The sequence below is a fragment of the Rhinoderma darwinii genome, chromosome 1, assembly GCF_050947455.1.
Source record: "Rhinoderma darwinii isolate aRhiDar2 chromosome 1, aRhiDar2.hap1, whole genome shotgun sequence".
Lineage (NCBI taxonomy): Eukaryota > Metazoa > Chordata > Amphibia > Anura > Rhinodermatidae > Rhinoderma > Rhinoderma darwinii.
Window position 1 is genome coordinate 650,227,206 of NC_134687.1, and position 17,314 is coordinate 650,244,519.

The following is a 17,314-nucleotide window of genomic DNA, read 5'->3' on the forward strand; positions in this document are numbered from 1 at the left end:
CCAAGGCAAATAAAATAATGGGATGCATCAAAAGAGGCCTAGATGCTCATGATAAGAACATTGTTTTACCTCTAAACAAATCACTAGTTATACCACTCGTGGAATATTGTGTACAATTTTAGTCACCTGTGTAGAAGGACATGGCGGAACTAGAATGGGTGCAAAGAAGGGCGACCAAGGTAATTAGGGGAAAGGGCGGATTGTAGTACGAAGAAAGGTTATCAAACTTGGGGCTAGTTTAGTAAATAAGACGTCTTAGGGGCGATCTAATTACAATGTACAGATATATAATTGGACAGTACAGAGATCTTTCTATATTGCAACGTTTTTATTGAATTTTTCATAAACATAACAGGGGAAGGTAGGAAAGGCAGGTACATATAGGTTATAACAAATTCAGACAGAGGAATTACACAGTTAAAGTGTTGCATAAGAAATTACATCTAAAATTCGACCTTTTTATAAATATAAATTACATAATTTATAAGGTATAAAGTTATGTCATTTTCCGGGTTACCTATTCACAAGAAGGAAAAAGTTAAACAGACCTAAATAAACCTGCATAAGGGGGAAGGGAATGTGGGGAGGGATGTTATTGTCGGGTTATACTTCCACAGATTTACTTTGTGGGGAGATAAAAGATAATTAGGGCAGTTGAACAGAACAACAACAGTGACCAATCTCTCTCTTGATTTGTCGATGAACATCTTAGCGGTCTCATAAGAGACCCATATGTTCCTAAGTCGATCATGACCCGCAAGACCCCCCCCCCCCCCCAACACCATTTCGGCATGTCTCGACACCATCCCCATCTCATGGACATGTTATCTTATCAAAGATTTGTTTAAATTTCTATTGTCTATTTTGACCCTCCCCAAATCAATTGTGGTGTGTCCAGTAGCAGTAAAATGATAATTGGTGGCTCTCCCGACAAGATATATCGTTTGTTCGAAACATTGTCTAATCAAATGTGTGTCAACCGGCAATATGTCAGTAAAGCTCTCCCAGGTTTTCGAAAGAACGTTGCACCGGACTCTCTATTTTTGTCAAGGCCTCCATCTAATCCATTTTCATCAGAAAATAAACGTTTTCCAAATACAATTTAAATGTCGTGGAATGTCAGGTGTGTCCATGTGTGCAAGATAGTTTTCAGGCCTGCCACTGAAGCCATAAAAATTAAACTTCCTGCTCCTCAAAGTGCACTAGATATTTTCCACATTAATGCGGCCGAATTTTGCCCAAATAGGGTTGAATGGGACATAGTTGACCAAATGAGTGGTAATAAAAGGGTGTACTTTTGTTCAGAAAGACTGAATCCTTGGACAACTCCAAAGACAAGGATACATATCTGCTGAATCTTCTTGCCACCTAAAACACTTATCAGTGGGAAATGCAGTTATTTTGAAGCCCTGAACTGGTGATATATATGCCCTATGATAGATCTGCAGAGTTATCCCAGTGTATCTACTTGCGGAAAGGTATCTGATGCTATTTTCAAGAGCAATGAGTAGGGTATGTGTTTTGAGTTGTGTTATGTCCCTCAACCATCTGGTCAGAGCGACCTGAGATTCCTGATAATCCAAAGGACTACGTATGAATTTATAATATCTGGAGGTGTGGCCTCAGCCCACAGGGGGGCGAGCCAATATTGAACGAAAGGCTGGGTTCCATTCCAAGGGAGGGAGGTGTAAAAGTAAGCGCATGACATAACTACATGTTTGTAGATAAACAGAGATCTTCCTAATGATATTTTTACATCTGGGCCTGTAACAAGAACAAGGAGGCATTCTCTACATCTACAGGAAAGAAGGTTTCACCATCATCACAGACGGGGATTCTTTACGGTCAGAGCAGTGAGACTATGGAATTCTCTGCCACAGGATGTTGAGGTGGTTGACTCTTTGAACAAGTTCTAGGTGGGCCTGGATGCCTTTCTTGAAAAATATAATATTACAAGTTATGAGTACTAGATTCTGGAAATGGGACGTTGATCCAGAGATTTATTCAGATTGCCATATTTGGAGTCCGGAGGATTTTTTCCCCCAAATGAGGCTACTGGCATCATCAACCTTCCTCTGGATCAACATTGTAGGATTATAGGTTAGAACTAATAGACACGTCATTTTTTCAACTATGTAACGTACATAACATCAAAATGGCTTCTACCCTGTGTGACTTCTCTGATGAGCCCTAAGTGTGCCTTTAGTAGTAAAATATTTCCCACATTCTGAACATGAATACGGCTTCTCTCCTGTGTGAATTCTCCTATGCTTAGCTAGACTTGATATATCTGTAAAACATTTCCCACATTCTGAACATGAATACGGCTTCTCCCCTGTGTGAATTCTCTCATGTATAACAAGATGTGATTTATAGGTAAAACATTTCCTACATTCTGAACATGAATATGGTTTCTCTCCTGTGTGAATTCTCTCATGTTTAACAAGACTTGATTTAGCTGTAAAACATTTCCCACATTCTGAACATGAATACGGCTGCTCCCCTGTGTGACTTCTCTGATGAGCCCGAAGTGTGCCTTGAGTAATAAAACATTTCCCACATTCTGAACAGGAATATGGTTTCTCTCCTGTGTGAATTCTCTCATGTACAACACGATCTGATTTATAGGTAAAACATTTCCTACATTCTGAACATGAATATGGTTTCTCTCCTGTGTGAACCCTCTCATGTTGAACAAGACTTGATTTACGTGTAAAACAATTCCCACATTCTGAACATGAATAAGGCTTCATTCCTGTGCAAATTCTTCTGTTTGTACAATGACCTGAGATTTTTGTGACCCGTTTACCACATTGAAACCTTTTGCCCCCTTTCTGAGCTGTACTTGCGGTAAGTATCTGTGATTGGTCAGGAGAAGGTTCCTCTAGAATAGTGGCATTATATGATAGATCTCTACTGTGATGTCCTCGACGTACATTAAGGGTAATGAGGTTTTCTCCTGAAGACTGTTGCATGATATCTTCATCTTCTACTTTATAATTTATCGATACCATGAAGTTTCCCTCAGACTTCTTAGTGGGATTTTCTGTTAGGATTAAAAATTTATTTGGTTTCAAAACACAAAACTTGAAAGATGTAGAACATTCATATTAATCTGGAAACACACATGCAGTGTTTTGAGCCAAAGCCAGAAGTGGATCAAGCAGGAAGACGTTAAAGCCATGACTTTTGAATCCACTCCAGGCTTTAAGCTCAAAAACCTGCCTCAGACCAGAATGGCGGAGGACCGCGGTTACACGGCCAGAGCCCTTCAGTAAGGCCTCAGTGCTGCCCTGACACCCTAGTACTACGTATGGACAGGAAAGAGTGGACCCTTTGCGGAGTAGAAGCTTCTGGGGACGCAGTCGCCATTTTGTGCACAGGAGTGGCGAGTGACTTTAGCAGCTTGCTGCCACCGACACTGGTTATGCGATGACCTCCCTGCTGTCCCTCCCTACACCGCACAGATGTAACCTTGATATAATGGGACACATGGAGGATCTTCCCCCTTCCCCATGCATATAATTCTCTAACGTATATTTGGCTGTGCACTGATCTGAGGCGATTCACCGTTCTTACACCATCCTGCTGATAGGGGTACTCCCATAATGGCCCCCTCCAAGCAATACAAAATTACGGATAAGTTGGACAAGTCCACTGGTCCTGCATCTGAGCCCCGCGAACCGCGGTCTTCTGAGGACTCCCCTCCTGAGCCGTCAATGTTAGACGTGCTGAAGGCTATTACGGAATCTTGTACGGTTTTGAGTGAGAAAATGTATGCCCTTCAAACGGACTTTGGTCTTCTCAGAGCTGATGTGCATGCACTGCGTGAAAGAGCTACGAAGTCTGAGAGGCGTATTTCTGACTTGGAGGATGTAGTGACTCCGCTGAGATCATGGTTCGACACTCTAGAAACACAACAGTCTGCATGGCGGGTTAAAATTTATGATATGGAGAACCGCTTGCTTAGATGTAACATCCGCTTCATTGGCCTGCCTGAAGTGGGGAAAAACCTGACCCTGCTGCGTTTTTGGAACATTGGCTCAAATCAACATTTGGGGGATACAGCTTTTTCTCCTATGTTCTGTGTGGAACATGTGCATCAGATCCCGACTAGTGCTCCTCCACCGCATACTTTTATTGCCATGTTTCTGAATTTCAAAGACAGAGATAAATTGCTGTAACTTGCAAGGAAACAAGGGCCTTTGAAATATACCAACCAGGATGTGCGAGTCTTTCCCGACTATTTGTTGGAGGTACAAAAACAGAGGCAGAAGTTTACGGAGGCCAAGAAATATTGTTTGCTATACCCTGCAAAACTTTAGGTTGGTGCACCATGGCTCCACCATATTCCTCGACAAGAAGGAAGACATATTTACCTCGTTAGAAAGTAATGGACTTTAATGGACTCTGGCACTCCTGTAATTTTGTATCTCCTCATGCGACGGAGACATACCACAGGGGGAAACGGTTCTGCAACATGGAACATGTTCTTAAGTTTGCTCCTTGACTGAGCTCTCGATTCTCCTCACCAAAGATTTCAGGTCTGATGGGTGCTGGGAGATGCGCCAAATTATTGATCTACGTCAAGTACTCTAACTATTGGGCTCTTATCGCGCATTATTTTCCTATGCTGTAAGGAACCATAGTAAAAGGTAGAATGTTTTACACCATGGAACATGTTCTTCACTTTACTCTTCGGGTGAAGATTTGGAGTTTCCTCCGTGATTTCTTCAGTGATGATGGATATCAGGTTTCCAACCAGGACTTGGATATATTGCCGTAATACTTCGGTCTTCCAAGCTGTAGTTCTCTCGTCTATTAACTTTATGTGAAAATTATTGCTCTTTTCTAGGGGGAAGGGGATTGCCCCTATGTTTAAAAGACCCCATTGCTAACCATTTTAACATACCTTGTAGTTTAGTTTCTGTTCTTTGCTACTTGCTGCAATAGGGAATGAAACCTGTCTCAAGTTCGGGGGGGATGGGTAGGGTGGGTTGGCATTGGATTTAAATGTTTTTGCCTTTCATACTTGTCTGCTTGTATACCTGTAATTTCTCTGTATATGTGGACTGGTGATTTGATCTATGTGAGTGCTGCTGTTGGAGATTTCCATAGGGGGACACAATTTCAATATTCAATCCCAGTGTGCTGCGGCTTTCCAGATTTATATTGCCCTTAGTTTTAATCATGGAAAAGCAACGCCATCTTAAAATTATCTCCTGGAACGTGAGAGGATTGAATGACAAATTCAAACATGCTCCAGTTTTTAATTTCCTCTCTACGTACAATCCGCAGGTCGTTCTTTTACAAGAGACCCATTTACTTGGTTCCAAGCTGCGAGCTCTTACACGGCCTTAGATCAGGCATGGTTATCACGCCTCCTACTCCAGTTACTCCTGTGGGGTCTCTTTGCTGGTTCACAAATCTCTACAATGTGATGTCACGAATGTAAGGACAGATCCACAGGGAAGTTCATGGTGTTATTCTGCCAAATCCATTTGACATCATTTATTATAGTGAATATCTTTAATCCTCCTCCAGCCTCTATCCAACTACTCACTGATATAATGATGCTGGTAACTGAACTTGGACCTGCTCCCCTTCTGCTCCTGCGGGATTTTAACCTCTTGCTTTGTACTGGCCCAGATAAACTGGGGGGAGTCCCGGGTTCTGGTTCCCCCAATGGATTGGGCTGCCATGTATCAGCTAAGGGAAATGTGGCGAGCTCATTATCCTAACTCTCTAGTTTATGCATGCCACTCACCAGCCTATAGATCCTTCTCCCGAATTGACTTGGCATTTGGTAATGCTGCCTCTTTGGCATATGTAGTGGATGTGCAATACCTCCCTCAAGGAATCTCGGATCACGCTCCCCTCATGGTTACTCTGGGGTTCCCTGAAATGTCAAAGTTTAAAGAAGCTCTGTCACCAGATCATCAAATCCCTATCTCCTAGTGAATGTGATCGGCGCTGCAATGTAGATAACAGCAAAGTTTTTTTTTTTGTTTTTTTTTAGAACAATCATTTTTTGCCCAAGTTATGAGCAATTTTATATTTATGCAAATGAGCTTTTCAATTGCCAACTGGGCGTGTTTTCTCGTTTTACCAACTGGCCGTGTATTGTGTTTTTACCAACTGGGCGTTGTGAATAGAAGTGTATGTCGCAGACAAATCAGCATCATACACTTCTCATCGTTCCCACCCAGCTTCTTTCACTGCAGACACACAGCGTGACGTCACTCACAGGTCCTTCAACCTTGTCGTCGGACAAAGAAGATACATAAGCTCCAGGCGTCCAAAAGGTTAATATGCTCGTCTCTAGGGACTTTGCTATGCTTACCTGCACATGGTGATGCTGCTGCAGAATCAACTGTAGCCTCTGTCGCCTGGTGCCGATGTGTCCTCGCTCGTCCGACACGATGCAGGACCTGGGGCAGGAAGTAACGTCACAGCGTGATCTCTCAAGAACACACTGTGTGTCTGTGCACTGCCAGAGGCTGGGTGTTAACGAAAAGAAGTGGATGATGCCGATTCGTCAGCATCATACACTTCTATTCACAATGCCCAGCTAGTAAAAAAAGTAAAAATGCCCAGATGTACACACACAATACACGCCCAGTTGTACTTAACTTTAAACACGCCCAGTTGTAATTAAGAAAGGCTCATTTGCATAAATATAAAAATGCTCATAACTTGGCCAAAAATGCTCCTTTTTGAAAAAAAAACAAAAAACGTTACTGTTATCTACATTGCAGTGCCGATCTGCTGCAATACGAGATAGGGGTTTGAAAATCTGGTGACAGAGCCTCTTTAAACTAGGTCTCCCTCGTATTCTTGACCCTAGAATTTATCTCCTATTTCTGGTGGAAGAAACTATTCCTAGTGTGGCTGTTATATCTCTCATGACACTACTATTATTCTATGCTTAAAAAAAAACCAAAACATACTCCTGCACTGGAAACATCCTGAAGTTCCTACATTATCCGCATGGATTGCATTGGTTAACTCTACCCTCCCAAGTTTTAAACTCACATATGAAGCTCGTGGATGTCCTGACAAATTTCTGAAGATATGGAACTCTTGGGTGGCCAACCCTCATACGAACTCTTAACCGGATATTGTCCAGGATATGTGGATGTGGACTCTGCTGCCGTCTCTGTGTCCCCCAGTCCTCCACTGCACTTCTCCCTTCAGGGGTACTCACCAAACTCTCTTGTATATTCTTTTGCTGATTAGGAAAGGCTGTTTGTTAAGTTTTGTAATATCTTTGCATATTGATGTGTCAAAACTATATTTATATGTTTAAATTAATAATTGACCTTATACATTGGAACTATTGTATTGTCTTCTCTATGTATTATTCAGGCTCTACTTCCTTTGTACATCTACCGCTGTTTGTTATGAGGTCTTAATAAAATTACCTTTAAAAAAAAAGAGGGTCCTATCCAGTACTAATAAGGTGGACCTAGTGAAGTGGCCACATTCAAGTTTAAGTTATGTGATAATTTAATAGCAAATTGTTGTGCTATTCCATTGCCGACCTATATTTATTTGGTCTTGTTTTTCTCAGAACATATAGGGCTTCAATTTTGCATAATAAAATAAGTGATCTATTTAACTCTGATGGAGTGGAAGAGGCGTAGAGAGGAAAACGCTGGACGTTTTAAAACGTCCTTGCAGAGATAGGTGTGGACCACCAGGACGTTTATAGTCTATGGGAAGTCAGCAACTGGTTAAAATAGCGGCTTCCTAATAATCATTGATCTGTTTTTCTTTTAACCCAATATAAAAAACACATATTGACACCTTCTTAAAGACCTTTAAAGCTACCAAATTTTTAGACAACTTTTCAGAATAAATCATGTGTGTGTACAGGAGGAATAACACATTTTTTAGCAGTCTTCCCTCTGCAGGCTCGATCTTTAATTCTCCATTTTCCCTGAGGTAGTGGGTGGAGCCTAACTGCTATCATGTCTTCTATACACTGCACAGACAGAGCAGAGAGCCATACTGGTCTACTATCTCTCTGTACCACACCCTTAGAAGTTGCAGAATCATGGAATACATCAAACAGCAGTAAGGAGCAGTGTAGAGAAAAATTAAGTACTGGGGTGACATATAACTCTTACCAGCAGCCTATGTCTCCGCTCTCTGCTTCTGCTCCCCTTCGCATCTTTAAAGACTTCTATTGGCAACAGAGTATGTCTTTATGCTCATGCTCTATCCTTCTGCTCCCCCTACCCTCTCCATAGACTTCTATGGACTGCAACATTTGTGTCCCGTTTCTCTCTCTGCTTCCCCCCACCCTCCATAGACTTTTATGGGCAGCAGCATCTGTCTCCCTCTCAACTAGTGGCACTAACTTCATACAATTTACATGAATAAAACTTAATTTTAACAGTAAGTGAATTACAAAGTTGATATATATCAGGTATACTATTAAAATGACCATAAGTTGTTTGAAAAGTTATTTAACCTCTTCCCGCCCTGCTCCGCAATAGTACGTCCTGCAGAGGGGTTAGTTCCCACATCAGGATGTACTATTGCGGAGTAGTTCCCGGCGCACACTGTCCTAACGGACAGTGTCCGGGAACCGGGAGGTCAGCTGTCCCAGACAGCTGACACTCCAGCCTTGCCGGTCAGCGGACCATCGCCGCTGATTTAGGCAATTAACCCCATAAATGCGGCGACGGATTGCCGTCGCCGCATTTAAGTGGTTTGAAGCACATCGGCAGCCCCCACGAAGTGATCGTGGGGGCTACCGATGCTTGTCGTGGCAAACGGAGGTCAGACAATGACCTCCGGGTTGCCATGTATGGAAGCCTCGGAGGAGCAGCCTTCTGCCGCTCCTCCGAGACTTCCTGTCAGTGTGACGGTCACCTCACAATGACAGTTGGAGTGCATTACACTACATAGGTAGTGTAATGTACTCTAGCAGCGATGAAAGCTGCAAGTCTAAGTGTTCCCTAGTGGGACAAGTGAAAAAAGTAAAAAAAAGTAATAAAAAGGTTTTTAAAAAAAGTGTAAAAATAAAAGTTATATAAACAAACATTGCATTTTTTTCCTATAATAAGTCTTTCATTAAAAATGAACACGTTAAAAAAAGTACACATATTTGGTATCCCCGCGTTCGTAACGACCCCAACTATAAAACTATAATGTTATTTTTCCCGCACGATGAACACCCCAAAAAAAAAAAAAATCAATAGAAAATACACCAGAATCGCTATTTTTTGGTCACCACGCCTCCCAAAATAGAGAATAAAAAGTGATCAAAAAGTCGCATGTACCCGAAAATAATGCTGATAAAAACTACAACCCGTCCCGCAAAAAACAAGCCCTTACACTGCTTTTTTGACTGAAAAATAAAAAAGTTACGCCTCTCAGAATCTGGTGACACAAAAAATAAAATTATTTTATAAAGAAGTGATTTTATTGTGCAAACGCTGCAAAACATAAAAAAACTATACACATATGGTATCGTCGTAATCGTACCGACCCGCATAATAAAGTAAAATTGTCATTTATAGCGCACGGTAAACGCCACAAAAAATAAAACTAAAAAATTTTGTCAGAATTGCTTGTTTTTGGTCACCCGGCTTGCAAAAAAATTTTATAAAAAGTGATCAAAAAAACAAATAAGCCCTCACGCAGCTCCGGTGGTGAAAAAATAAAGAAGTTCTGGCTCTCAGAATATGGCGATGCAAAATGTGCAGTGTTTTCTAAAAGCGGATAAGATCGGGCGCCATTTATCAGTGCAACACTGGCCACATATCTGCGGATTATTTATTTACCGCATTATTATACCCTCTTATTATGCCCTGATGTTCTCCGCACAGATTACATATGCCCCCACATTATAAACTGAAATACCAGCAAAACCCAAAACAGAAAAACTACCAAGCAAAATCTGCGCTCCAAAAGCAAAATGATGTCCCTGCCTTCTGAGCCCTGCAGCGTTCCCAAACAGCAGTTTGTGCCCACATATATGGCATCGCCATACCCAGGAGAACGTGCTTAACGTTTTATGAGGTATTTGTCTTCAGTGGCACAAACTGGGCACAACATATTATGCACTAAAATGGCATATCAGTGGAAAATTGCAATATTCACACCATCCGCTGTGCATTAACCCCTTTGCGCACTATGACTTAATAGCACGTCATGGGGCGGGGTGATGTATGGAGCGGGCTCACATGCTGAGCCCGCTCCATACGCTGCGGGTGTCAGCTGTTTATTACAGCTGACACCCGGGACTAACGGACAGGAACAGCGATCGTGCTGTTACAGGAGTCTGTAAAAATAACAATATACTGCAATACACTAGTATCGCAGCATATTGTACCCGCGATCCAATGATCGCTGGTACAAGTCCCCTAAGGGGACTAATAAAATGTGTAGAAGAATTCAAGTTATTAGTAGTGAGAAAGAAAAAAAAAGTAAAAAAAAAACAAAAACCATTTCCCATTTTTCTTCTAAAGTAATGTAAAAAAATAAACAGAATTGATATCGCTACGTCCGTAAAAGGCCGAACTATTACAATATGCCATTATTTAACGTGCACGGTGAACACCGTAAAAAAACTTAAATAATTTAAACCGCCAAAATCGCTGTAATTTTTGTTTTTACCGCACGGCGAAAGCTGTAAAAACGAAAACCCCAAAAAATGGAATCAGATATTTTTTCCTATATTACCATATTTTCCTATTTTTTTTCAGTTTCCCAGTACTTTTTATGGCACTTTAAATGGTATCAATAGAAACTACAATTCCTCCCGCAAGAAATAAGCCCTCACATCACTCTACTGACGGAAAAAGAAAAAAGTTATGGCTCTTGGAAGGCGGGGAGTGAAAAACTAAAATAAGAAAGCAAAAAATGGATCAGTCCTGAAAGGGTTAATTCATTTCGAATGAAAAAAAATGTATGACCACATGTGGGGTATTTCCGTACTCGGGAGAAATAGCTTTACAAAAATTGGTTGTTTATTTCTCCTTTATCCCTTGAGAAAATGCAACATTTTAGTGGAAAAAAATTGTGATATTAATTTTCTCCACCTAATTCTAATAAATTCTGCTAAAGACCCGTGGAGTGTAAATGCTCACTATACCCCTAGATAAATTCCTTGAGAGGTGTAGTTTCCAAAAAGTAGTTTTTGGGGGTTTCCCCTGTTTTGGTCTCTCCAGGGCATTGCAAACGCGACATGGCACCGGAAAAAAAAACCAGCAAAATCCGTGCTCCAAAATCCAAATGGCGCTCCTTCCCTTCTGAGCGCTGCCATGGGTCCAATCAGCAGTTTATTACCGAATATGGGATATTTCCATAATCAGGAGAAAATGCTTTACAAATGTTGTGGGTCTTTTTTTCCTTTATTCCTTGTAAAATTTTAAAATTTTTCAGAAAAAAAGTAATTTTAATTTTTACAGACTAATTCTAATAAATTTAGCGAAAAACCCGTGTGGTCAAAATGCTAACTATACACCTAGATAAATTCCTTGAGGGGTGTAGTTTCCAAAATGGGGTAACTTTTGGGGTGTTTCCACTGTTTTGGCACCACAAGACCTCTTCAAACCTGACAAGGTGCCTAAAATATATTCTAAAAAAAAAAAAAAAAGGAGGCCCAAAATCCACTAGGTGCTCCTTTGCTTCTGAGACCTGTGTTTCAGTCCATTACCACACTAGGGCCACATGTGGGATATTTATAAAAACTGCAGAATCTGGGCAATAAAGATGGAGTTGCATTTCTCTGGTAAAACCTTCTGTGTTACAGAAAAAAAAATGTATTAGAAATGAATTTCGGCAAAAAAAATAAAAATTTTTTTGTCAATTTCACCTCTACTTTGCTTTAATTCCTGTGAAACGCCTAAAGGGTTAAAACACTTTGTGAATGCTGATTCGAATACCTTGAGGGGTGCAGTTTTTAAAATGGGGTGACTTCTGGGGATTTTCTAATATATAAGGCCCTCAAAGCCACCTCAGAACTGAACTGGTCCCTGAAAAAATAGCCTTTTGAAATTTTCTTGAAAATATGAGAAATTGCTGCTAAAGTTCTAAGCCGTGTAACGTCCTAGAAAAATAAAAGGACGTTCAAAAAACGATGCAAACATAAAGTAGACATATGGGAAATGTTAACTAGTAACTATTTTGTGTGGTATTACTATCTGTTTTACAAGCAGATGCATTTAAATTTAGAAAAATGCCAAGTTTTGCTAATCTTTTCTAAATTGTGGTGTTTTTCAGAAATAAATACCAAAATTATCGACAAAATGTTTTCACTAACATAAAGTCCAATGTGTCACGAGAAAACAATCTCAGAATTGCTTGGATAGGTAAAAGCATTCCAACGTTATTACCACATAAAGGAACACATGTCAGATTTGAAAAAACCGGCTGGGTCCTGAAGGGGTTAAATCGGCTCTGTCACTAGTTTAGTAATGCCCTAACTCCTATGTGCTATCACTGATAATGCTTGTGAAAATTATGTCCCAAAAGGTTTATTATTTTAAAAGTTAAGAGCTTTTTTTCTAGATATGTAAATGAGCTTTTATTAGACAAGTGGGAGGTAACAGCAGCGATTCTCCTGAGGTGGAGCCTCCTCACAGCCTCTGACGTTGTTCTATCAGCATGAAGCTGCTTCACACGGTGTGAGAGACACAGTCTAGAGGGAAGGGGGATGACATCAAACAGCCATATCTCTGACTGTGGACCACCTAGAACAGCGGTTCTGGCGCCATATGAAAGAGGAGATTCTAATCTTTCATATGACAGTTCTATCTGTGACAGAACCGGAGATATCGCCACTTGAACACACAGTCGGGTATAGAAGCTGTATACTATATGATCACGCTGTGTTGCTGGGCAGGGAAGGGGGAGAAGCTGTATGATGATTGGACAGCGTCATACAGAAAACATTACACCGCCCAGACTGAAAACAAAGAGTCACCTCCTATTTGGCTATTAGAGCCAAAATTGTATATTTAGAAAAATGCTCATAACTGCAAATAATAAATGTTTTTTTAAACAAATCACAATGTAGTTATCAGTAGAAAAGCGCCTATTAGACTAGTTAGGGAATTAATAAACTAGTGACAGATCCTCCTTAAAGAAGACATGTTCCAAAAAGCCATTTAGTGTAAAGCAGATTATAGCGGAGAACTGATTGCTTGATATTGAGGCCTAAGGTTGTAAAATGGAAATATCCTGAAGACAACGTGTCCCCCTGTGACTTGTGTGCAGAGTATATATATATGTGTGTGGCATGAGGGCAGACACCATCTTTGTGTAAGTGTCACATTGTCAGTGTCCTGAGAGTTATACATGGCAGTAGACAGGGTAGGAGACAGGTAAGCCATGCGGACTAAACAAACAAACTTGTATACATTAGAATTATTATTTTATCTGTTTTCCTCAAAAAACACATCCTGTTCACTACCTCACTCATCATTGTAGCTGTTGTTTGCTTACAATCCCATTCATGCCTTTGGTAAAGTCTATGCACATCAGTCCCTCTCTCCTTCCCTCCCCATGTACAGCTCCCATGCACTATTCACTTTCCTGAATCACCTCACACCATCTCATCTCACGGTTCATCACAAAAGTCACTCTCATAAATCACTGAACCATCTGTAGATTCTCTCCATTCTCCTGCTGTTAGCTGCAGGGTACATCTCCCCTAACCCTGGTCCTCCCTTTTCTACTGCTAAGTTTAACCCCGTACCTGCCACACATAGAAATCTTGCTAATCCTAACAGTCGTTGTACGTCTTCTCCTGTCTCTGAACTGTGCGCTCTGGAATTCCTGGTCCGTGTGTAACAAACTCACCTTTATTCATGACTTATTCCTCTCAAACTCTCTCAACCAACTGGCTCTTACAGAAACATGGCTACACCTGTCTGACACGGCTTCCCCTGCTGCCCTATCTTACGATGGTCTCCACTTCTCCCATACCCCCAGACAAGAGAACAGGCAGGGTGGAGAATTAGACATACTTCTTCCCCACACTGCACTTTTCAGGTCATTCCCCCGGTCCCCTCACTCACATTTCCATCCTTTGAAGTCCACACCCTCAGACTCCTTCGCCCATTTTTCCTCCGAGTGGCATTGTCTACCGTCCCCAGGGCTCACCTGTATCATTCTGCTGCCTGGCTTCTACAATTCCTATCCTGTGAAACACCCACTCTCATCATGGGTGAGTATAACATCCCCCTTGGTAGCCCAATCTCCTCATCTGCCTCCCAGTTTCTATCTTTAATCTCCTCCCTAGGCCTTTCACAACATACGAATTCCTCTACACATGAAGACGGGCATTCACTTGATTTTATCTTCCTCCGACTCTGCTTAGTATCGGACTTTATGAACTCTCCTCTCCCGCTCTCTGACCACAAGCTTCTCTCCTTTACTATCAAAAATTATTTGCCTTCTCAGGTAATGCCTACCCATCAGACATACAGAAATCTACATGGCATGAACACTCAGCAACTCAGGCAGTCTACATTGTCCCCATCTCTTCCATCTCCTGTCCCAATCTGGCTGCCAAACATTACAATAACATTCTAAAAAATGCGTTGGATGAAGTAGCCCCACCTACACGCCGAACTACCCGACGATAAACCCTGGCACACGCCACAATTCCGCTTTCTTCTGCGGTGTTCGAGATGCGCCGAACGTCTGGAGAAAAATCGCTTTTGTCAGCAGATTTCCTCCATATTGATTCTCAAAACTTACAACTCTGCCCTCCACCGTGTCAAACAAGTCTATGTCACCTCCTCATCTCCACACTATCTAATAATCCAAAACGCCTGATACTTTTCATTCCCTCATTCTTTCTAAAGTGCAGATGCTGATCACAGATCTCAGTGCTGAAGACCTGGCCACTTATTTTAAAGTTAAAATTGACAACATTATCTCTCAGTCCCCTAGTAACACCGATCCCCTTCGCTCCCTCATCTTCACTTTCAGCTTTGTCCCAATAACAGAAGAAGTCTCTAGGCTCCTCTTCTTCTCGTCCTGCTACCTGCCCCAGTGACCCTATCCCCTTACACCTCGTTTAGTCTCTTTCCCCTGCTTTCACCGGTCACCTGACTAAAATACTTAAACTCTTTCTTCTTGAAACTTTCCCTCCTCTTTTAAAAACATGCCGTTATAAACCCATTACTGAAAAAAACATCTCTTGAGCAATCCTGCGCTGCTACCTACCGACTGGTCTCCAATCTCCCCTTCGTCTCATCTTCTCGAAAGCTTGGTCTACTCTCGCCTTATCCGTTATCTCTCTGCTAACTCTATTCTTGACCCTTTACAATCTGGTTTCCGCACTCCACAGAAACTGCCCTTACTGAAGTCTCATACGATCTGCTGATGGCTAAATCTAATGGAAAAAACGCTCTACTCATTTTTCTGGAGCTCTCTACAGCCATTGACTCTGTAGACCACCAACTCCTACTTAATATGCTCCACTATATTGGTCTTAAGGACATGGATCTCACTTGGTTTTCTTCCTATCTTCCTGACCGCTCGCTCAGTTTGTCTTTTGCTGGTTCTACTTCTCCTCTTCCCCTTTCTGTAGGGGTTCCTCAGGGATCAGTCCTAGGTCCACTCCTCTTTTCTCTCTACACAGCCCCTATTGGACAAACCATCAGCAGATTTGGCTTCCGGTACCATCTCTATGCTGATGACCCAATTATAGACCTTTTCTCATGACATCACCCCTGCTCTAATACAAGAAACCAGTGATTGTCTGTCCGCTGTCTCTAACATCATGTCCTCTCTCTATCTAAAACTGAATCTTTCTCAAACTGAGCTCCTTGTGTTCCCACCATCGACTAACCTACCTAAACCTGATGTCTCCATCTCAGTGTGTGGTACTACCATAACTCCCAGGCAGCACGCCCGCTGTCTTGGGGTAATTTTCAATTCAGAATTTTTCTTTTTCTTTGCACATTCAATCACTTATATATTCCTGCCTCTTTCACCTCAAAACCATCTCCAGAATCCACCCTTTTCTTAATGTGGAAACAGCCGAAACTCTCATTGTCGCTCTGATTCACTCTCGTCTTGACTACTGTAACTCATTACTAATAGTCTTCCCCAAACTAAATTCTCCCCTCTTCAAACTACCCTCAATGCAGCAGCCAGGCTCATCTTTCTGACCAACCGCTACACCAACACCTCTACCCTGTGCCAGTCACTGCTCTAGATGTCCATACCCTTCAGAATTAAATTCAAACTTATTAATCTCACCCACAAAGCTCTCCACAGTGCTGCACCTCCTTACATCTCCTCTCTCATCTCTGTCTACCACCCTAGTGGTGCTCTATGTTCTGCCAATGACCTTAGATTAAACATCCTTATAATCCGAACCTCCCACTCCCATCTCAAAGACCTCTCTCATGCTGCACCAGTCCTCTGGAATGCGCTAACCCAGACAATCAGATTAATTCCTAACATCCACAGTTTTAAGCGTGCCATGAAGACACATCTATTCAGAAACATTCCCTAATCTGACTCCTTTACTTGGCCCCCTTTTACATTAGTCATCAGAACTTGACCCCTTCATTCAGCAGTATCCCACACACTCCTGGCATCCTAATACATTTCATGTCTGTCATACACAGATATGCGCTGAGCCCGCTCCATATTCTGCGGATGACAGCTGTGTATTACAGTTGACACCGGACTAACGGCCAGGAACAGCGATCGCTGAAAACTTTATGTAACTATTTTTAAACACTTTTTATTAGTTCCCCTAGGGGATTTGAACCAGAGATAGTCAGATCTCTGGTTCAATACACTGCAATACTAATGTATCATAGTTTTTACAGGCCCCTGGTGCCCCTCCCAAAATCTGATACTAAGCCTAGTGCATGACCGGATCCGTAGATCACCTTGTAGAGAACTTCTATGTGCAGTCACAGCTCCCTCAGGTCCTGCACTATGTATAACACATTGTCTGACGTGTTACTGTAATGTAGAACTAAGGAGGAACCCCACCTTAACAAGCCTCATAATTCACTTTCTAAATTCATTATTACTTACCTGTGGTAACACCTCCTGGAATTTCCTCTTCCACTTCACTGTTACACGGTTGATCGCCCCTCACCCGCTCTTCTTCTGCTTCATCCTCCACTTTAATATTAGTCAGATCTTCCCCCTGATTTCACATATGTAACATTTCAGTACAATACAGCAGAGAGTGCAAAGAATCTAACAGATCAACATAAGAAACCACCAAAATCTATGACCACATCTATGACTGCAGGACCAAAAAGCTCCACACCCCCCTATATAGATCTGGTATAGGGCTCAGCTTCATCTACCT

The 17,314-nt window shown here is 41.7% G+C and overlaps 2 protein-coding genes across 2 annotated transcripts in view; both read right to left on the reverse strand.

Annotated features, from left to right (window-relative positions):
• The window catches only part of LOC142698612 (uncharacterized), a 201,682-nt gene that overhangs the window by 179,688 nt on the left and 4,680 nt on the right, over positions 1 to 17,314 (reverse strand). The window lies entirely within an intron of this gene.
• LOC142670730 (uncharacterized) lies at positions 310 to 7,192 on the reverse strand. Its single transcript, XM_075847117.1, has 2 exons — positions 7,036 to 7,192; positions 310 to 3,046 (listed from the first exon to the last, which is right to left on the reverse strand). The coding sequence occupies exon 2, from the start codon at positions 3,012 to 3,014 to the stop codon at positions 2,163 to 2,165; it is 852 nt and encodes a 283-aa protein (XP_075703232.1). The 5' UTR covers positions 3,015 to 3,046; positions 7,036 to 7,192; the 3' UTR covers positions 310 to 2,162.